This window comes from Stegostoma tigrinum, chromosome 23 (assembly GCF_030684315.1).
Source record: "Stegostoma tigrinum isolate sSteTig4 chromosome 23, sSteTig4.hap1, whole genome shotgun sequence".
Classification (NCBI taxonomy): Eukaryota; Metazoa; Chordata; class Chondrichthyes; order Orectolobiformes; family Stegostomatidae; genus Stegostoma; species Stegostoma tigrinum.
Genome location: NC_081376.1, coordinates 34,389,519 through 34,412,530, shown reverse-complemented (window position 1 = coordinate 34,412,530; position 23,012 = coordinate 34,389,519). Strand labels below are relative to the sequence as shown.

General features: G+C 44.0%; 1 protein-coding gene across 1 annotated transcript in view; it reads right to left on the bottom strand.

Moving 5' to 3' along the window:
- Positions 1 to 23,012, bottom strand: part of LOC125462433 (otoancorin-like) — a 55,908-nt gene continuing 32,896 nt past the window's right edge. Inside the window, exons 20-29 of the mRNA XM_059653871.1 lie at positions 21,797 to 21,987; positions 21,007 to 21,100; positions 20,185 to 20,314; positions 15,518 to 15,705; positions 13,578 to 13,733; positions 11,101 to 11,243; positions 8,131 to 8,267; positions 3,374 to 3,471; positions 2,205 to 2,379; positions 1 to 203 (exon numbers count right to left, since the gene is read on the bottom strand). Coding sequence (XP_059509854.1) covers positions 133 to 203; positions 2,205 to 2,379; positions 3,374 to 3,471; positions 8,131 to 8,267; positions 11,101 to 11,243; positions 13,578 to 13,733; positions 15,518 to 15,705; positions 20,185 to 20,314; positions 21,007 to 21,100; positions 21,797 to 21,987 — 1,383 coding nt within the window. The 3' untranslated portion in view covers positions 1 to 132. The remainder of the gene's footprint in view (positions 204 to 2,204; positions 2,380 to 3,373; positions 3,472 to 8,130; positions 8,268 to 11,100; positions 11,244 to 13,577; positions 13,734 to 15,517; positions 15,706 to 20,184; positions 20,315 to 21,006; positions 21,101 to 21,796; positions 21,988 to 23,012) is intronic.

Sequence of the window (23,012 nt, the reverse complement as noted above, 5' to 3'; positions counted from 1 at the left end):
TGATTTTTTTTAAAAAAGGCACGTATTTCATTAGCCTAATACTTCACAATTTAGCAGTGATACATTGACACTTTTGTACCTATCGTATCTGTCTAATGACAAATATTGTGGTTCTCATCTGTGGGTTGGCTCTCAGGCAATGAAATATACAATGATACAGGCAGCCCAAAGTAAGAAGAGATTTCCACCATGGAAAGATGAACCTGTACGAAATGCAACAAACACAAGAGGAGGTATTAGAAACAGAAGACACATTAATCATGCAATACAAAAACATAGAACATTTATTTCACAATTTCTGTACTTTGTGATGAATCCTTCAGCACAGAGGCTGGTATCCCAATCCTTTATTTACTTGTGGCTGTCAGCTCAGAATCAGTCTTTTGAAAAGAGGAGATTCTGAATCTCCATGGTTATATTGATAAGCCACACCTTTTCTGATTGGCTGAGGCTAACAAGCCCAAGCAAGGATCTCGTAGTCAACAAGATCCAGCTGGTTCCAATCACTACAGCGGTCAGTCAGCCCACTGCAAAGAGGAAGAACTATTCAATTAGTCTCACACCCTTGCTTTTCCCTCCTTTTAAACATTCATCCAATTCCTTTGAAAGTTATTGTTGAATCTGCCTCATTTACCCTTGCAAACAGTGCATCTAGATTGTAGAAACACATCTTATCAAATCTTTTAACTGAAGGTTCCAACTTGCATTAATAAAACATCTTAAGCCACTGCAAAAGAACACACTGACAAACAAACATTGATGTCAAGTCAAAAAAAAGTATCACTGGGACAATGTTCCCTATAATCTGTGCATCCCAATGATCTGCGCACAGCGATTGACCTCCAGTTCTGGAAGTCACTGCCACATGCTGACCTCAAAGAAAATTAGAGGGATCACTGCTCATCAAAAGCTTGGTCAATTAGGTAGGTTTCAGGGAGAATTTAAAATGAGAACAGAGAAAGGCAGAAAGATTTAGTGTGAGAATTCCAGACTTTACAGCTCTGGGAATCAAAGATATGGCCACCAATAGTGAGCAATGCAAACCAGGTCTGTACAAAAGGCCAAATTTGGAACAGTACAAAGATCTCAAAAGAGCTGTAGGGATGGGGAAGATTACAGAGATACGGAGAGGGAAGGAGGGATTATACAGAGGAGACATGCATTTAAAGTTGAAGCTTTGTCAAACCAAGGGCCAATGTAAGTCAGTGAGCACAGGAGTGATGAGCGAATGGGACTTGGAGCAAATGGTGCAGCCTGCAGTTTAGGCAATTAGATTCAATCATTAGTTTGTTAAAGACATGGATTTAGAACATAGAACATAGAACATAGAACATTACAGCACAGTACAGGCCCTTCGGCCCTCGATGTTGTGCCGACCTGTCATACCGATCTCAAGCCCATCTAACCTACACTATTCCATGTACATCCATATGCCTGTCCAATGACGACTTAAATGTACCTAAAGTTGGCAAATCTACTACCTTTGCAGGCAAAGCGTTCCATTCCCTTACTACTCTCTGAGTAAAGAAACTACCTCTGACATCTGTCCCATATCTTTCACCCCTCAATTTAAAGCTATGCCCCCTCGTGCTCGCCGTCACCATCCTAGAAAAAAGGGTCTCCCTATCCACCCTATCTAACCCTCTGATTATTTTATATGTTTCAATTAAGTCACCTCTCAACCTTCTTCTCTCTAATGAAAACAGCCTCAAGTCCCTCAGCCTTTCCTCGTAAGACCTTCCCTTCATACCAGGCAACATCCTAGTAAATCTCCTCTGCACCCTTTCCAAAGCTTCCACATCCTTCTTATAATGCGGTGACCAGAACTGTACACAATACTCCATGTGCGGCCGCACCAGAGTTTTGTACAGCTTCACCATAACCTCTTGGTTCCGGAACTCGATCCCTCTACTAATCAAAGCTAAAACACTGTATGCCTTTTTAACAGCCCTGTAAACCTGAGTGGCAACTTTCAAGGATCTGTGTACATGGACACCGAGATCTCTCTGCTCATCTACACTACTAAGATACGTACTCACAGGTATCAGATGTATGCACACAACCTGTTTTCAAGGTAGCATAGAAATACCCAGCAACGCTGCAAACTAACGAACTAACTTGGTGAATGAACCAACCACAGCATCCATAACCTGAGCCACAAAGCTACTCAAGAACCTATATGACAGAAATAATTATGAACTCACTATTGAGGACTGGAGAAGCAGACAGCAACATCTGAATTAAATGATTTGAATTAGCTCCATCCACTGCTGCCTGCAAGCTGGAAAGCTGTTCAATGCTCAGGGCGGCCTTCTGAGACTCTGTGACAATAGCTGCATTCTCGGGTCCGAGGTTTGCTAGCTGTTTTGGGGAGAGCTCCTATTAAAAAAATAATAAATTACCCAGCAATGATCATGAAATGAACATTTTAAGCAAAATTTAACTGGATTTCATCTCCAAGACCGAACATGGTAGTCAAATCACACTCGGGTAACTGAACATAACTTCCAGCTGACACTCCCAGTGCAGAATTGACAGGGTGCGGGGCTGTGCCATTTTGCGGCTGGATTGCTAAAACTGAGGCTTGCAGTGCCGTCCCAGGTGGGTACTAAGACCCCACAGTAATATTTCACTACATGCCACATTTGACCAAGTCTTGATCTGAAGTACATCTATTTTAATCCAGATAAGGATTAAGTGACTCGTTGAATAAATACTCACTATGTGACATAGTAGGCTGCTGATGTCCACAGCTCCCAGGAATGACTTTGCTGAGTTCGATATTCCCACTGTGTTCAAATTGCTCAATAGCTGGACTTGCCGCAGAGGGGATGTAGCCAGTAATGAGTGTGTCCCTCAGCGCCACTCTCCTGAAGTAGGCCCTCAACACACAACCTTCTGAAAGTGTTACCCCCTGAGTCCTAAGTGGCATTTTGTAGTGAGACAACTGGAGTACCATTATCAGTCAACTTAATATTTCCCAGTTCCGACTAAACATCGAGCAACTTTACATATTCCCACTTCTCCACATCGTTCCTTCTGCCTCTGTCAAGTTGTTCTAATGAGTCGGTGAAACGTCATTAACTTCTCCTCTCAATGAGGCTTTTTATGACTTTTACCTTCTGATAGGGTCAGTTGTCCACATGTGGCTTTCTTATAAAGCTAAGATAGGACCATTAGTATAGTCATTAGTTTCTCTGCCTGTTAGGTGGGTGACCGATGGACAACTCCCCGCTGGGGACTTAGTTGATCTCTGTGATGTGATGTGCTGTGCACAAGAAAGCATACACCTTAGGGATGCTTAGTGGTAATGTAACTACATCTGGACCAGGAGGCCTGGGTTCAAATCCCACCTGGGTCTATTGCTACTCACTTTAAATACTTCACTGGGTAGAGCAGCTATTGCCGTTGGCTGAAAGTAGGGCATCAGCTCTTCATTCAGGACTTTTATCTCTTCTTTGCTGATCCCAGCTGTGAAGAGAAGCATAAATAAATAGTGAGCAACCTAAACTCTAAGCTAGACTGATTCGACCCCTTTGATTAAAGCCATTGCTGGAAGACAGCAGATTATTTCAAGAGTGATCTTTATCTGTATGTCCATTGTAAATTTTCCACTTTACAGGCTCATTTCAAGCACAAAAGTTAAAGATTTTAATCAAATTATTCATGCCCCAGTTTGCTCATTTGGCAGATACAGGTTAACAGAAAACATGGTAACAGTGGAAAATTATGTATTACAAATGAATCTGTTTTACCCACAGGAAAACAAAATATGAATGATCAACTTAGAACTCTATTAACTCCATCCCCTTCCTAATCTTCTACACACAGACACAGACAGATGTTATGGAGGGTATTAGGGAAGCACAGATTTAATAGCACCAGTGCATGGGATTTGACGAGGTGTCATTTTTGATTCTTCCAAGTCCTGCTGAGTCTCCTTATTTCCAGATCCTTTAACTTTTTTGGTCAAGAAATAGAGAGGTTGATTATTAAATATTCAGCCTGTTGGTCACTAGTTAGAGGCAACATTTTATAACACATGGTGAGTGAGATTAATTATCATTCATTAACTATCATTCTGGGTTGCTTAGAGAGAGAAAGCTGCAGTGTCTTGCAACCTGGCGACCTTCTGTCTTTAATAAAAACCAAAAGAACTGCAGATGTGGTAAATCAGAGTCACCAGACCCGAAACGTTAACTCTGATTTTGTCTTCACAGATGCTGATTGATCTGCTGAGCTTTTCCAGCAACTTCTGTTTCTGACCTTCTCGCTCTGTTGTTCTCTCTCACACACACACACACACACACACACATACACACATACACAGACACAGACACAGACACACACACACACACACACACACAGACACACACACACACACACACACACACCACCTGCTCAGGAACCAAACAGCGATTATGGGAACTGCAGATGCTGGAGAATCCGAGATAACAAAGTGTAGAGCTGGATGAACACAGCAGGCCAAGCAGCATCTCAGGAGCACAAAAGCTGTCGTTTCGGGCCTAGACCCTTCATCAGACAAGGGGGATGGGGAGAGGGTTCTGAAATAAATAGCGAGAGGGGGGAGGTGGACTGAAGATAGAGAGAGAAGAAGATAGGTGGAGAGGAGAGTATAGGTGGGGAGGTAGGGAGGGGACAGGTCAGTCTCAGGAGGACGGACAGGTCAAAGAGGCGGGATGAGGTTAGTAGGTGGGAAATGGAGGTGCAGCTTGAGGTGGGAGTAGGGGATAGGTGAAAGGAAGAACAGGTTAGGGAGGCGGGGATGAGCTGGGCTGGTTTTGGGATGCCGTGGGGCAGGGGGAGATTTTGTAGCTGGTGAAATCCACATTGATACCATTGGGCTGCAGGGTTCCCAAGCGGAATAGGAGTTGCTGTTCCTGCAATTTTTGGGTGGCATCATTGTGGCACTGCAGGAGGCCCATGATGGACATGTTGTCTAAGGAATGGGAGGGGGAGTTGAAATGGTTTGCGACTGGGAGGTGCAGTTGTTTATTGTGAACCGAGCATAGGTGTTCTGCAGAGCGGTTCCCAAGCCTCCACTTGGTTTCCCCAATGTAGAGGAAGCCACACCGGGTACAGTGGATACAGTATACCACATTGGCGGATGTGCGCGTGAACATCTGCTTGATGTGAAACATCATCTTGGGGCCTGGGATGGGGGTGAGGGAGGAGGTGTGGGGGTAGGTGTAGCACTTCCTGCGGTTGCAGGGGAAGGTGCCGGGTGTGATGGGGTTGGAGGGGAGTGTGGAGCGGACAAGGGAGTCGCGGAGAGAGTGGTCTCTCCGGAAGGCAGACAAGGGTGGGGATGGAAAAATGTCTTGGGTGGTGGGGTCAGATTGTAGATGGCGGAAGTGTTGGAGGATGATGCGTTGTATCCGGAGGTTGGTGGGATGGTGTGTGAGGACGAGGGGGATCCTCTGGGAGCGGTTATATCAATGTGGATACAACCTTGGCCTGCTGTGTTCATCCAGCTCCACACTTTGTTATCCAGGAACCAAACAGCTGTTGTCATGTTGCTGATTCCTGGCCTCGACAACTATTCCTGACGGCAGGAACCAAGCAACAGTCTGTTAATTAGTAAACTTGCTCTCCAGGCACACCCATGCTACTGTGGCATCTTAGATAACATCTCCAACTGCTTGAACAATATAACAGGGTAAACACAACTCACAATTAATTCCAGTAACCTTTTTTTTAAGAAAAAGTGCAGCAACTCTCGCACTGTGAGGTTTAAAGCAGTCCTTTCTTAATTTTGATCCAGAATCAAAAAACAAAGAAAAAAATTTAACAATATGCACTTAACAAGAGTGCAATTTTGTAGGCTTCTCTTTGGATTTAAGGCTTTCCTTTTCCTCCTCTGGGGACTGCAGCTCAAGTGGTTGTATTCACGGGCTAGTTATTAGCAAGGTACGGGCAATTTCATGTCAACCTGGTTAAATGTCAATGCTTGAGGACCCAGTCTCTGAATATGACGTCCCTTAGAGAGCTGGCTTATAGCAACAGAACTCCCATTATACCAACAGTGTGCATTGAAATAGAAATGAGATATTAATAATGGACAGTCAGTTGTAATGATGTAAGCTCAGCTGATCTTAACTCTCTCTTGAATGGAATGTTGAACAATACTGGGCAGAATATAAAACCAGTGCTCCACTTTCTCCAATCCCAGGGATTTCTAAAAACACAAAAGCAAAATACTGGAAATCTGAAAAATAAAGAAAAACTGCTAGAACTACTCAATATATCAGGCAACAACTGCTATGATGCACTTCGTGATCTTCTAGGTTGGCCCACATAATACCAAGAACAGTGGGTTCTTGTTGAATCAGATGTCTTGGCATTTAATAACAACGCCAACTATTTACATTACTAATAGCATCATAAACTTACACAGCCTGGGTTCTCAACTTCCTGATGTTACTGCACACTAAATACAAATAACTGACTGACTGAACACACTTAACTGACTCCATGACTCATTGTGAGGTGGCTGAAGGACCAGGAGATACATTTATACCAGAATGTCATTATCCATGATGCTGCACAACTATCTTAAAGTACACGTGTGTCTGGTCTGGAATTTTGGCATAATATAACAGGTTTCAGCTGGGTGACCTTTCATCAGAAGAGTGTCTACCAGTGGGGGTTACATTAATTTTGGGAAGAAATAATTTTAAAGAACTAGCTTAAATGAACAATTTTGTACAATAAACTTAATTATACGCTTTCATTTGTATAACGTTCTGCTGTTGAATTGAAAATTGAATGTATCAAATGATGTAAGGCCAGGACTTCACATGTTTACACAGATTTGCTTTATCACTTTAAACTGGGGCTGAAATCTTGCTGTTTCAGGGACAAGGACAGGGCATTAGATTGTGGCCTCAATCCTTACTCTTTTAAAAATTCACTTTTCTTACAGTGACCTTGCTTGAATGAATAAATCATCATCATCACTCATTGCTGATCAATGCTGTAGCATTTCATGTAACTTGTATCAGTAATTCTGATAAATTGCAGGCTTCGGTTGCACATCAGGAAAGTCATGATCACTCAGTGGCTTCACAAGTATCCTTCAAAGATACCAGTCTGTTCTGATGGTAACTTAATTCCACGTGTGTTTGATTCAATCCATTAAGATAACTAGGATGCAAATAGACATGGTCTTGCTAATAACACCAACACCAAAGATCACATTCCAAACCCTCCCACACTGAGAACTGAGACCTGTAAACCGTTTCTGCCTTTTCACTCACTCAATCATAGTTCTCTCCAAAGCTTTTCCAACAGCCACTCATTTTCTCATTCACAGTCACTCGCCTCGACATCTCCCTGCCCCTAACTACAGGGCCACTGGCCAAGATCAATTTACAGCATTGACTGAGGATTAAACCCAAAAGATTCTTGTTCTGTATAACTCAATAATGACACTAGAGATATAGCTCTAAATTGAGGGGTGATAGATACAGGACAGATGTCAGAGGTGGGTTCTTTACTCAGAGTAGTAAGGGTGTGGAATGCCCTGCCTGCAACAGTAGTAGACTCGCCAAGTTTAAGGGCATTTAAATGGTCATTGGATAAACATATGGATGATAATGGAATAGTATAAGTTAGATGGGCTTTAGATTGGTTTCACAGGTCAGCGCAACATTGAGGGCCGAAGGGCCTGTACTGCACTGTAATGTTCTATGTTCTATGTTCATCTCTCTGTTCCTCAGCTATGATCTTCTCCCAATTCATCACTTTAGTTGTCTAATGTCTTATTACTTTGTAAATGTTTCTAATTTTTCTTCATTATTTTGCACCACTTCATTTTGTGCTTTTAAACATTATTAAATTCCATCCAATCAATACCTACCGATTTCTCTATCCCTGGCTGTTGAGTTTCACCTCAGAAGAGATGAAGCCATCAGGAGATTTAGTGAGAGGGACTGAATGAGTCACAGAGAAAACTGGGGGAGGGAAATGAGCATTTATGGAATTCATGACCTTTTGTCATCCTTGATCTCTTAAATTCTTAAGCCCTTTTGCTATTTATCTTTTTACCCCCTGGGCTCTTCTTCCACCAACTTTTCCCACTGTCTCACACGGTTTCACTAAGCTAACCTGCTACTGTTCCAACCTCCTCCAGAATGAAGTTGTACCAGTCAGTAACATTTCCAAAAGTGTATCTCGCTTTCTTCAGCAGTTCCTGGAGGATCTCCACTTTGCAGACAATCTCACCGATCCTTGCAGCTGCAGCACTGTGGGGAGCACAACAGTCAAACGTAATTAGCCCGCCAGAGTTTTAATGGTAACAGTCAGAGTGCACCAGGGTAGCAACCCCGAAACTACATGTTAAAATCCTATCATAGCACGCAGCAAAACTGAACTCAGTAATCTGTGGGCAAGTACCAGAGTATGACAACAAAAGGTACCATTTAACCAGTGTCCTGTTGCATGTGGATGGACATCATTCACCCTCCATTGTCTGTCTTTCTATTGAGGCTATGTTTATATCCAGATATCCCCAGAGACGGTAAAGCTGATGTCAACCATTACACTTGATGCCTTCTGCAACCAATGAACAGCAGAGGGGCTGGAATATACCATTGATGCTAATTTTTAAACTTCTCTTAAATTTATTAACATTTACTGTTTATTGTTGGTGCCTTGGCACTTGTTAACTTTTAGTGATGACAGCATGATAGCTATCGGCGACATTCTCTTTAAGATAAAGAGGTGTGGAGGAACCTCGAAACTCCCAAGCAAGCTGCACACAAATTGCTTCCATTTCATTACCTTGCATAAAGGAAAACACAAAGGGCTTTCACACTTAAACACATCACCTACATATTAAAAAAAGTAGTATTTTAGTGATCAATTTACAAATCAAAATCAACATGCAGGGCCAGAGTTTCACTTGATGCAAGTTTATTTCTCTTCCCCTCTGTAATCAGCCAGACACATATAGTCATACTGCACAGAAACTGTGCAACTCACCCATACCGACCAAGTTTCCCAACCTAAGCTAGTCCCACTTGCTTGTGTTCGGCCCACATCCCTCTAATCCTTTCCTATTCATGTACATGTCCAAATATCTTTTAAAGGTTGTAACTATACCCACATCCACCACTTCCTCTCGCAGTTCATTCCAAACATGAACCATCCTCTGCGTGGAAAGAAAAGTTGCCCCTCAGGTCCCTTTTCTCCTCTCACCTTAAAAATAAGCCCTCTAGATTTGAACTCACCTACCCTGTTGGAAAAGACCTTTGCTATTCACCTTATCTATTGTTCCTCATAGTCATGCAGCACAGACTGGTCCAACCAGTCCCTGCTTAATACAATCCCATCATGATTTTATAAACCCCTATAAGGTCACACCTCAATCTCCTACTATCAACCTTCCTTATTTTCAACTTTGTCAGCAGGATCAGGTCAGATCTCATCAAAGGTATTCAAGTATGGGTAGATTAGATTAGATACAGTGTGGAAGCAGGCCCTTTGGCCCAACAAGTCCACACCGCCTCTTAGGCCATCCCACCCAGACCCATCCCACTATAACCCACACACCCCTGAACACTATGGGCAATTTAGCATGGCCAATCCACCTAACCTGCACATCTTTGGACTGTGGGAGGAAACTGGAGCACCCACAGAAAACCCATGCAGACACGGGGAGAATGTGCAAACTCCACACAGACAGTAGCCCGCGGCTGGAATCGAACCCCGGTCCCTGGCACTATGAGGCCGCAATGCTAACCTCTGAGCCACCGTGCTGCCCTGATGATCTGATTTTTTAAAAGTGGGAAATGGCAGCGTCTTACTTTTTTTAGGAATTACACTTATTTATATATGTTTATAACTATATCTTAGACAATACACTTCTTCCAAAACTGGAGGAACAGCAAATGGAAAGAATATTCCATTAAAACCCTTATTGGTCCAAAGAATGACAATGTAGGGTCTTCGGGAGCATGGAGTAGACTCCAAGTATGGCAAACTACTAGAGAACAACACGAAGAAATTTTTAACAAGGTGCAGGCCAGGGAATAAAGCGTGGCACCTTTTGCTTGAAATAAGGAGAAATATTGAAGAAGTTCTAAATGGCTACAATGAAACTTACTCCGCTTTCTGATAACACTGACTTGTGAAGGTCTCAAGATATTATGGGGAATAGAGAGGATTGATAGTGGGAAATTATTTCCACAGGGCAGGAAGTCTAAAACGAAGGGATATAGTCTAAAAAATTAGAGCTAGACCTTCCACGATTGTATTAGGGAATACTTCTACAGTCAAAAGGATGGCAGTATAAGTTTCATTCTTCTGTCAAAGGGCAATCAATGCCAAATCAATTGTTAATTTTAAATCTGAGATGGATAGATTTTTGTTAAAAAAAATATTGAAGCATATGGGGCAAAGGTGGAGTTAGGGGACAGAGTAGCCAAGATATGACTGAATAGTGGAACAGGTTCACACCTTGTTGAGCCTTTCTAAGCAGCTGTACATGCTTCATTGCATTCACTGTCATCCTGAGGGAAAGAGAACCTCCATACCCATTCTGACCAACATGTAACTCCTAGTCCTTATTGTTTGGATGAATAGACAGAATACAATGTTGATAAATAAAATTTTAAATTCAAGAAAAAACCTGAGAGAAAACTAGGGGGACTCTTCCTATGGGCAGGAATTATAGATTTCACACATTACACAGATACTGTAGATCAGGAGATTCTCACATGATTCACATGTTTGAAGATTTCACATCAAAAACAGCCCTGACTGACATTGTAAAAAGAAAACGTTAATTTTTAACAAAGTTGCTGGAAACGCTCAGCAAGTCTGGCAGCATCTGTGGAGGAGAAAACAGAGTTAATGTTTCGGGTGCAGTGACCTTGAGGAAGGGTCACTGGACCCAAAACGTTAACTGTTTTCTCCTCCACAGATGCTGCCAGACCTGCTGAGCTTTTCCAGCAACTTTGTTTTTGTTCCTGATTTACAGCATTCACAGTTCTTTTGGTTTTTATGTTAATTCTTAAGCCAGGCCCTCATTAAATTGTCAGGGACGTGGCAGAAGTTGGATAAAACAGGCTCTACCTGTAGGTGGAAGCACTCAAGTAGCTGATCTCATGGCCAGTCATTGCACACAACAAACTGCCTAATCCAATCAGATCCCACTCCTTCAGTGCATCAACAGTCAGACCAGAAGCTTGGAAGAAGCCTTCCAAAATAGACCTAGCCTGTCAAGGAACAAAGAACATGTAATTACGCAAATGTAGGGCAGTGCAAAACACAAAGTAACTTTTCTTCTCTTTATTTCTCTATTTTGTATCAAGGATTTATACCTAGGTACCTTGTATCCAAGATGGTGCCATGAGGGTTGACATTGTAAACTTATCACTGCACTCCTGAACTTGAGTACATGTGACGATAAACCTCATTCTAATTCTAGAGAGGCCATTCAACCTATCAAGTCTGCACTAACCCTCTCAAAAGCATTCCAACCGGTCTCCACCCCCATCCTATCCCTGTAACCCTACATTTATTATAGCCAATCCGCCCAGCCTGCATATTGTTGGACTGTGGGAGGAAACCGGATCACCCAGCGGTAACCCACGCAAGCACAGGGAGAATGTGCAAATTCCACACAGACAGTCACCTAAAGATGGAATTAAGCCCGGGTCCCTGGTGCTGTGGCAGCAGTGCTAACCACTATGGGGCTTTTGACATCATAAAATGCCTCAATATCCTTCCCAAGTGTATGGCTGAATAAAATTTGACACCGAGCTGCATAAGGAAATGTTAGGGCTGGAGTGCACGAGCTTAATCAAAGAGGAAGGTTTTAACTAACATTTTAAAGGAGTGAAGAGAAGCATGGAGGTGGTGAAGAGGATTAATGAACAAATTCTGGAGTTTAGGGACCTGGGCTTCTGCAAACACATTGACCAGTGATGGAGTGATTATATCCAGGATGCATGAGGGACCAGAATTAGAGGACCCAGAGATTTCAGAGGGTTGTCGGGCTCAAGGAGATCACCAAAATGGGAAAGGGCGAGACCATGGAGACATGTGAAATCTAGATGAGAAATTTTAATAATAAAAATGAAAGGTATATACATAGTATCTAAACTGATTTGAAAGATCACTGAGGACTGGGCTGTTTTAAAACTTCTTGAAGTTATAATTTTACTCTTCTAATTTGATCTTAGCTGCCATTCAATATCACTAACTTCACAATTCACATTAATGCAAAATACGATATTTCTAAGCAAATTACACTTAAACAGTGAAGGTGAGGGTCTGGTGGTTTGACGGGAATGAGGGATAGGTAAGGTTAGAAAAGAGGTGGTTGCTGTAAGTGCTCTCACTCAGCTTACTCTTCAATGGATCCAGGTTTGAATCAGGCTGAGATGGATTGAAAGCCGTATGCTTCTATAGCCCATGCGGCTTTCACAGTCTCAGCTCAGCAGCTCATGGCAATGACTTTGACACGCTGCTTTCAACACGTGGATGAGGGGACTGTCAATGTATCTGCTTCACACATCCTGTCTGGGAATGATTCAACGAAATTAGCTTAATTTCCCCCACTTGCTACAAACTAATTTTTATTATTGTACTTCATTGTTAGTGTTCTCACTGTGCAACTGTCCAGTATACTTTTGCTTATTGGAGATGAAGGGGTGTTTTCATTGAGGTGTTTAAGATGAATTTAACATTTGATCAGGGAGATCGAGAGTAACCATTCCTCCAAGGCGCGGGAACAAAACATGGGGCCATGGCTCTAAAATTGGAGCTATCCTGTTCAGTGGTGAGATCGGGAAACCCTCTTCACAAAAATATCTCCCTCAAAAAGTGGTTGAGGCTGAGTTCTGATTAAAAAGTCATAGGCCTTAAATGGTAACTTTGTTTCTCTGTCCAAAGATAGATAATTCTTGTTATTTGGTGAATTGAGAGTTAAGTGGAGTTAAAGTATAGATCAGTCATGAATGGTAGGACACTCGAGGTGCTGAATAGCCTCCTTCTGATCTTATGTCTTTCATCTCTTTAGCATCAGCCGAGGCTTAGTGGCTGCTCTGCCAATAGGTCCAGACATCTGGAACTGAGGTTAACTTGAGGGTTAATGTGCCTCAGGCATGGGAAGAGGCTGGGAAGGCAAGCCCTTCATGGTAACCTCAGCTGGTATAGGAATTGAACCCTTGCTGTTGGCATCACTCTGTGTCACAAACCAATCATCCAACCACCTGACACAGTGGATCCCAAGCATTTGAGTGTGTTAGGACAGAGATGGTATTACATAGCTCTGGAACAGTTGGGATTCGAATCTGGCCTCTTGGCTCAGAGATAGGAACACTACCACAAGTACCCTCAGGCAAGGACAAGCTGGGACTTAGCTCTTTCTCCTCTCCCGAAGAAACTGCCCTCTTGGTTTTCAGACTAATAGCTCCTTGTGGCCAGTAGCAGAAGAGCATCAATAACTGAGGGACCATACCAACATGAGGGAATCAGATTTTTTATGTCTAGAAAAGCCCTCAGTTTATTTGACTGATTCGAAGGTAAGCAAAGCCATTTCCCACCTGTGTTGGTGTCCACTGCGTCTGTTGGCTCAGGGCAGCAACTGTGTCAATGGAACCAAGCTCCAGCTCTTTGATTTCACTCTCATCTAAAGCCAATGCAATTCGTCCAAGTGCAACAATCTGGTATTTTTTCCAGCTTCGAATTGGGCCCCATGCCTTGAAAAATTGGAAACGGGAATAAGTGAACATGACACTACCTGACATCTCACCAAAGACCAACTCACTTTATAAAGTCACTTTATAGCTCACTTTATGCACATGATGGGAGCAGTTCCTGGTCTGGTGGAACCTGCAGCAGACAACTTATTGGCCTCAGCCTCTCCAGTCCAAACTATTCTCCTGGTCAGCCTCTGTAAACACAAGCTCATCTTAACTATATCCGCAGCCTTACTTGTACCCAGCCCTATTCAACCATTCCTCTCCCACGCCCACCTTTCTCTCACTACCCTAACAAGCCCTATGTCAATTTCTGATTAAGAAACTTCTCAAATTTAGAATTTCCATCCTGATTGTCAAACACTTCCATGGTATCACCCCCACTTAAACTCTCTACCCTCCAGCCCTACAATTCTCCACAATCTCTGCATGCCTCCAATTCTGACCTTCTGTCATATGTTTTGCAATGCCAACCAGTACTAGCTTGTGATTGGGCAGTTAGTTGCCACCATCACCTTTCCTTGACTAGACCCAAGGCCCTGACATGCTTTCAGAGGGAGAAGGAAACCACTAATGATTCTTAATGAGAAGTGGCTCTTGTCTTAAACGTGATGTCAGTCAGTGTGTCATAGCAATCAGGTACGAATGACTAAGTTAGACATTCTTACTGAGGTTATCAGGAGATGAATAAATATAGGCCTTCACCCAACAAAGTCTGAAGATGTTCTTCTTTCTCCCAACCCAAATCCTTATGGCATTCTCAGATTAGCTGGAGCTAAATGCAGTCTCCAACATTAACTCTTTCAAATCCATTATCTTATACAACACATTCAGTTACCAGTGGCCCAAGCTCCTGCCTAACCCTTTCCATGTTTCTACTCTCCTCCTCCTATAAGACTCTCCTTAAAACAACACAGTTTGACCAAGATTATAGTTATCTGTCCTAATCCAGAGCAGAGTGGACTGGAGCCCTAGAGCGGAGTGGAGACAGTTGTTGGACTGGGGTCTGGTTGGGGGTTGGGGGTCAGCAGTTTGCGAGGCTGGTCAGACCATGTGTGGAAGGCCCTGCACTGAGCTACTGCATTGTAATGTTTATCTGTAATTAGTTTATCTGACTGTAATGTTTATCCTTTAAACTACGTCTTATTCCTAATTTATACTATGAAACCACTGCAAGGTAATGCAGCTTTTCTTTTACATTCCTCTTTCTGTATCTAAGATTTGTACCTAACATGGCTCCATGAGGGGTGACATTGTAGACTTTTCACTGTACTCCTGTACTTGAGGACACATGACAATAAAGGATATTCTTTTTCTTCTTAATCCTTCCTTATACAGTTTACTGAAAAGTGTTTTGGGACATTTCACTATCTTAAAGGTGCTTTCTTTAGAGTTTTTTTTCATTCATTCATGGGATGAGTGTGTCACTGGCAAGGCCAGCATTTATTGCCCAGAGGGCAGTTAAGAGTCAACCACATTGCTGAGAGTCTGGAGTCACATGTAGGCCAGATCAGGTAAGGATGGCAGTTTCCTGCCCTAAAGGACATTAGTGAACCAGATTCTGACAATCAGCAATGTTTTCATGGTCATCGTTGGACTCTTATTTCCAAATTTTTATTGAATTTCAATTCGACCATCTGCTTTGGTGGGATTCGAACCCAGGTCCCCAGAACATTACCTGGGTCTCTGGATTGTCAGTCCAGCGATAATACTACTGGGCCATCACCTCCCCATAATGATATGCAAATACAAGTTGTAGTGTTGAATGAGTTGTGCCCATGTACCATCTTGGCTTTGTCCTTTAGAGCAGCGAGTTGTATTATGTCAAAACTCTTCAGGGCACCAAGGCGCTCAACACTTTTGATAAAAGTCTGAGTGGACATGCATCTTAGTTCCTGGGCTGACCAGTAGGAGTTGGCATCGGCCAGCTTGAGCATCTGATCAAAAGAAGGTGCTGTAAGTCCACGGCAATCTGCAGGGAAAAGGAATGGAGTCAACATTTCATCAGTTCATTGCAGAACTCCATAGCACTCGAGATGTAAAATAACGGAATCTGTAGCACACAGCCTAAGTGGAAGAGGGTGGCTGATGGGGGAGGAAAATCATTGAATGCAGGTATGTTAAATTCAACGTGCATATTTCAAGATGAATCTCTAAATTAACAATGAAATGTCCTTTAGGGAAGGAAATTGCCATCCTTAGCTGATCTGGCATACATGTGACTCCAGAGCAAAACGGCTAATACCTAAGTGCCCTCTGGGGCAATTAGGGAATGGCAATAAATGCTGGCCCGGCCAGTGATGCCCTCATCCCGTGAATGAATTTTTAAAAAAAATTGCTGACTCATTAGCATCTGTAGACGTGACAGCACATTATCAAAATGTACACCACGGTTAGAAGATGTAGGACAGCAGATAAGAGAAAATATTCGTTGTTTCAACAACTGAAACACAGGGCTGTGAATGGTGTGAATTCAGTTAGTGCTTGAAACACAGACACTTTCAACATTTCAGAATGTGTTGGATAGCTTACTAAAGGAAAGGGGGCCCCAGGGTTTTGGGAATAAGATAAAACTATTAGATGGGTCACACATTTGCCTCAGGGTCAGAGGTTGAGGGATCATGTCCCAATCCAGAACGTGAGCATCCCAAAAATCTAACCTGACTCTTGAGGGCAGCACTGAGGGGGAGCCTGGATGCTGTGTACAGTGTTTAGCATATTACAACAGTGGGTGTGCTTTAAAAGGAATCCTTAGCTGGAATACATTTCAGGAAGTGGTGGTTGTGAAAGACACTGTTTAATCCAAGTCTTTTTTTTCACTTGAAGGATTAACAGGATCATAAACTCAATTGGCCGATTGGCTGCATTTGAAATATTGAAAATTGCGCACTTAAAAGGAATTCCTGATAATTATATCAGAGATAATGGGAACTGCAGATGCTGGAGAATCCAAGATAATAAAATGTGAGGCTGGATGAACACAGCAGGCCAAGCAGCATCTCAGGAGCACAAAAGCTGACGTTTCGGGCCTAGACCCTTCATCAGAGAGGGGGATGGGGAGAGGGAGCTGGAATAAATAGGGAGAGAGGGGGAGGCGGACCGAAGATGGAGAGAAAAGAAGATAGGTGGAGAGGAGAGTATAGGTGGGGAGGTAGGGAGGGGATAGGTCAGTCCAGGGAACACGGACAAGTCAAGTAGGTGGGATGAGGTTAGTAGGTAGGAAATGGAGGTGCGGGTTGAGGTGGGAGGAAGGGATGGGTGAGAGGAAGAACAGGTTAGGGAGGCAGAGACAGGCTGGGCTGGTTTTGGGATGCAGTGGGGGGAGGGGGCGAACTGGGCTGGTTTTGGGATGCGGTGGGGGAAGGGGAGATTTTGAAGCTGGTGAAGTCCACATTGATACCATTGGGCTGTAGGGTTCCCAAGCAGAATATGAGTTGCTGTTCCTGCAACCTTCGGGTGGCATCATTGTGGCACTGCAGGAGGCCCATGATGGACATGTCATCTAAAGAATGGGGGGGGGGGAGTTGAAATGGTTCACAACTGGGAGGTGCAGTTGTTTATTGCGAACCGAGCGGAGGTGTTCTGCAAAGCGGTCCCCAAGCCTCCGCTTGGTTTCCCCAATGTAGAGGAAGCCACACCGGGTACAGTGGATGCAGTATACCACATTGGCAGATGTGCAGGTGAACCTCTGCTTAATATGGAAAGTCATCTTGGGGCCTGGGATGGGGGTGAGGGAGGAGGTGTGGGGGCAAGTGTAGCACTTCCTGCGGTTGCAGGGGAAGGTGCCTGTTGTGGTGGGGTTGGAGGGCAGTGTGGAGCGAACAAGGGAGTCACGGAGAGAGTGGTCTCTCCGGAAAGCAGACAAGGGTGGGGATGGAAAATTGTCTTGTGTGGTGGTGTTGGATTGTAGATGGCGGAAGTGTCGGAGGATGATGTGTTGTATCCGGAGGTTGGTGGGGTGGTGTGTGAGAACAAGGGGGATCCTCTTTGGGTGGTTGTGGCGGGGGCGGGGCTTGAGGGATGTGTTGCGGGAAATGCGGGAGACGCGGTCAAGGGCGTTCTCGACCACTGTAGGGGGGAAAGTTGCGGTCCTTGACCTTCACCTGTATTCCGCATGCAGATGACCTCAAGGCCCTCTGCTTCTTCCCGTCCAGCAGGCCCTACCAGACCCCCTCCACCGACACCCTCATCCGCCTAGCCGAACTCGTCCTCACCCTCAACAACTTCTCTTTCGATTCATCCCACTTACTACAGACAAAGGGGGTGGCCATGGGCACCCGCATGGGCCCCAGCTATGCCTGCCTCTTTGTAGGTTACGTGGAACAGTCCCTCTTCCGCACCTACACAGGCCCCAAACCCCACCTCTTCCTCCAGTACATTGACGACTGTATCGGCGCCGTCTCTTGCCCCCCAGGGGAGCTCAAACAGTTCATCCACTTCACCAACACCTTCCACCCCAACCTCAAGTTCACCTGGGCCATCTCCAACACATCCCTCACCTTCCTGGGCCTCTCAGTCTCCATGTCAGGCAACCAGCTAGTTACTGATGTCCATTTCAAGCCCACTGACTCCCACAGCTACCTAGAATACACCTCCTCCCACCCACCCAACTGCAAAAATTCTATCCCCTATTCCCAATTCCTCCACCTCCGCCGCATCTGCTCCCACGATGAGGCATTCCACTCCCGCACATCCGAGATGTCCAAGTTCTTCAAGGACCGCAACTTTCCCCCCACAGTGATCGAGAACGCCCTCGACCGCGTCTCCCGTATTTCCCGCAACACATCCCTCACACCCCGCCCCCACCACAACCACCCAAAGAGGATCCCCCTCATCTTCACACACCACCCCACCAATCTCCGGATACAACACATCATCCTCCAACACTTCCGCCATCTACAATCCGACCCCACCACACAAGACATTTTTCCATCCCCACCCTTGTCTGCTTTCCGGAGAGACCACTCTCTCCGTGACTCCCTTGTTCGCTCCACACTGCCCTCCAACCCCACCACACCCGGCACCTTCCCCTGCAACCGCAGGAAATGCTACACTTGCCTCCACACCTCCTCCCTCACCCCCATCCCAGGCCCCAAGATGACTTTCCATATTAAGCAGAGGTTCACCTGCACATCTGCCAATGTGGTATACTGTATCCATTGTACCCGGTGTGGCTTCCTCTACATTGGGGAAACCAAGCGGAGGCTTGGGGACCGCTTTGCAGAACATCTCTGCTCAGTTCGCAATAAACAACTGCACCTCCCAGTTGTGAACCATTTCCACTCTCCCTCCCATTCTTTAGATGACATGTCCATCATGGGCCTCCTGCAGTGCCACAATGATGCCACCCGAAGGTTGCAGGAACAGCAACTCATATTCTGCTTGGGAACCATGTAGCCCAATGGTATCAATGTGGACTTCACCAGCTTCAAAATCTCCCCTCCTCCCACTGCATCCCAAAACCAGCCCAGCCTGTCTCTGCCTCCCTAACCTGTTTTTCCTCTCATCCATCCCTTCCTCCCACCTCAAGCCGCACCTCCATTTCCTACCTACTAACCTCATCCCGCCTCCTTGACCTGTCCGTGTTCCCTGGACTGACATATCCCCTCCCTACCTATACTCTCCTCTCCAACTATCTTCTTTTCTCTCCATCTTCGGTCTGCCTCCACCTCCCTCCCTATTTATTCCAGAACCCTCTCCCCATCCCCCTCTCTGATGAAGGGTCCAGGCCCGTAACGTCAGCTTTTGTGCTCCTGAGATGCTGCTTGGCCTGCTGTGTTCATCCAGCTTCACACTTTATTATCCTGATAATTATATATTACTTGAAAATAATCATAAAATAAACCCAATTGTCGTCACGTACCAGAATCCAGCTCTGGGACTAGTGATTGGGTGAGACTGAGAACACTCCCTAAGGCCCAAGGGACTACACACAGTCAGTTTTGCTTTAAAGGTCAGCAATTTACATGTAAATGCAGAATCAGGTCTGTGGGGTTGTAGATCTCCTGACTGTACTTTCTACCACTCACTGAAACTGACACTGATTGAAATTGACCTGTGTCAGTTTTGCTGTAATCAGCATCAACTCAGGTAACGAATGATTTCACTCAAAGTCAAACCTGGTGGCCTGGGCTCTGACTCATGATCTTTCCGTGTGACCAAAACTTACAGTAAATGCAGTGGGAAAAATTAAGCAATAATCCCTCACTAGGAAATTGCTAGACATGAATACGAAATCCTGAGCTGGGATCTTGTCAGGCTGATTGGGGGGGGGTTTTATCAGCTCCACAGGGTAATGCCTGAACCCTGTTATGGGGCAACTCTCCTCATTAAATCAGCCAAACCGAAACATAAAGCTCTTTTAAAAAGGACAATTTTAGTTATGGGCGGACACAGAGAGATGAGTCATTTTCCAGATTCAACCAGCTTTGTGAAAATAAGACAGATTCACCTGGAGTTAGACTGGAGAGTTTATTGTTCCCAATTGCTCTTTTGAGAGTGCTGAACACCACAGCCAGGAAGTCCTGAAATATGACCTCCCCCTCCACATCCAAAGCTAACTGCAACAATATATCGGGAAACTGAGGAAGAAGGAAACACATCATATGATGAAAGCATTTAAACTCACTAAATTAAATTGAACTGAAAAAAATAAGCTTTTCCATGAACTTTTGCACGGTAATTATTCAGATTTACTGGATCATGTAACCATCTGGCATGATTTGTTTTGGGGTATGTGAAAGCTGACAACATGGAAGGAAACCATTCGACACATCGTGTCAATGCCAGCTCTTTTTTGAGCAATGTAAGACTAATCCCATAGCCCCACATTGCCCCCACTATGGTCCACGTATCTTCCTCTGCTTCACATCATTATTGACTTTTCTGTTAAGAAATCCAGTAGCAACTCTGAAAAGCAATTTTCTGCCCATGCTACAAGCTGGCTGACTTAAGCAAAGATGAGGGTCAGAGGGGTGAAAGATATAGGACAGATGTCAGAGGTAGTTTCTTTACTCAGAGAGTAGTAAGGGAATGGAATGCTTTGCCTGCAACGGTAGTGGATTTGCCAACTTTAGGTACATTTAAGTCGTCATTGGACAAGCATATGGACGTACATGGAATAGTGTAGGTTAGATGGGCTTGAGATCGGTATGACAGGTCGGCACAACATGGAGGGCCGAAGGGCCTGTACTGTGCTGTAATGTTCTACGTTCTATGTTCTAATAGCTGCACGACCACCCGACACAAAACAAAGAGATGCAGGATCAGGTACCTTTTCAGCAATAATGGTCAGATCCTCCTTTGATAAGAATGTAACTAAAGGTCCTAAATCTTGTATCAATTCAGGTTGCCAGGCAGTTGGGTTGCTAAAATAGAAACAAGGATCATTAGAAAATTGGGTATTGAAGGCAAGGAAGCTGAGAATTCGCTAGCTTTTGTAATTTTTGTTAACAAAGGGACATGTAATTTTGTCACAGACCTGCTAGGATCACACTGAATTGTAGAACAGGCTGGAGGGGCTAAAATGGCCTCCTGTTGCTATGCTCTGCGCCAATGATGCATACAATTGTGTATGGATTGATATGGTGTTTCTACAGGCAAATATCATTAACCTTCCCTCTCATTCACCCTTTCCCCAAGGCATTCCCTCTTTCCTCCTCAAGATGAACGTGACTTTTATACCATCTACTCTTCTGTTATCCTGCCAATGATCCCAGAAGCCCACTGTTGGTCAATAGTATCGCAATGGCCAGGAGTCAAACCATTTCCTCAGTAATTGTCCATACACATGGGGGAATGGGGAAGGAAGGCAATAGATTGTGGTCAAAGATGTTTTCTATTTCTTGACCTCAATGAATGGAGAACAAGTGTACTATTCCCCTTATACTTGAGCTTACATCATCTGAATCAGCACAGAGTAGCAGACAAACCTGGCTACATTATGTTGACGAAGATTGTGTTATCTCATTGGCATATACAATTACTCAATTAATCGCTAAAGATACAAAACCCAACTGAACCATTGAAAAGTCTCTCTAATATTTCAAAGGCCCATTCCTTACCCATAATATTCTCTAATTTTAGTTTGAATTTCTCTTTTCTGGTCATTGCTGAGTCTCTTACAAGACCTGAATTGCATGAATGCTTCAGTCAGTGCTTTGACAGATATGTTCGTTTTGATAATCTGTGGCGACAAATTGCAAATCATTCTGCCCAAGGCATCCACGTCATACTCATCCTGCAGAGTGTAATTCTGAAAACGACAAGGTGATCTACAATTAAAAGTCAGCATAATTCCTCAAATCAATAAGAAACAAGCCTGTCATCAACCTTAATATTAATATAAAGTTATGACATTATATCCCTAAAACAGAAAGTTTGTCGCAGATTAATTTATAAAGTTTAAAGGATATATACACAGTCAGGATTGACGAATCAGGGTCTGTAGAGGAACAGTTTTCCTCTAAACTCATTCACAGACATGAGGGTTGTTGACGAGACCAGTAATAGCCCTTACTGAAACATGTAATTTTACAGAAAAGAATACAAAGAAGATTTATAAGGATGTTGCCAGCAGAGGAAAAATGTAGCTTTGAAGAAAGGTTGAATGGTTTGGGTTGGGTCAGGTTGTTGCATTCAGAAACAGAGGAGGCCAAGAAGAGATTTGACTGAGATGTGCAAAGTTGTGACTGGCCTGCAAAGAGCAGATGGGAAGAGCCTATTTACCCTAGCAGAGAGGTCAGTGACTGGGGGCCTTAAATTTGAAGTGAGTGGGTAGAAAGATTAGAGGGGAGATGAGGAACAGAGAATAGGAACAGTCCAGAGAAGGATCACTCAGTTGATTTTTCTAATGAGGGATTCTCTTATGAGACGAGGTTGAGTAGATTAGAGTTAGAACAGTTTAGAAGATTGAGAGGAGACTTTATTGAAACATAAAAGATTCTTAGGAGGCTTAACAGTGTAGAAGACTAAGGTTTCACCTTGTCTGAGACCATACAGCATAATCTCCGAGTTAAGAGTTGTCTATTAAAGAGGTGAGGAGGAAATTCTTCTCTTACAGGGCTGCGGAAATCTTTACTGCAGACTGCTGCTGAGGCTGGGTGTATTAAGTATATTCAAGGCTGAGATAGACAGATTTTTAGTCAATGAGAGAGTTGAGCATTATCTGATCAGCCATGATCTCATTGTGAGATGGCGCAGACTCCATGGGCTGAATGGGCTACTTCTGCTGCTGTGTCTTATTATCTAATAATAATTTTGTTGCCCAGAGGGTGGTAC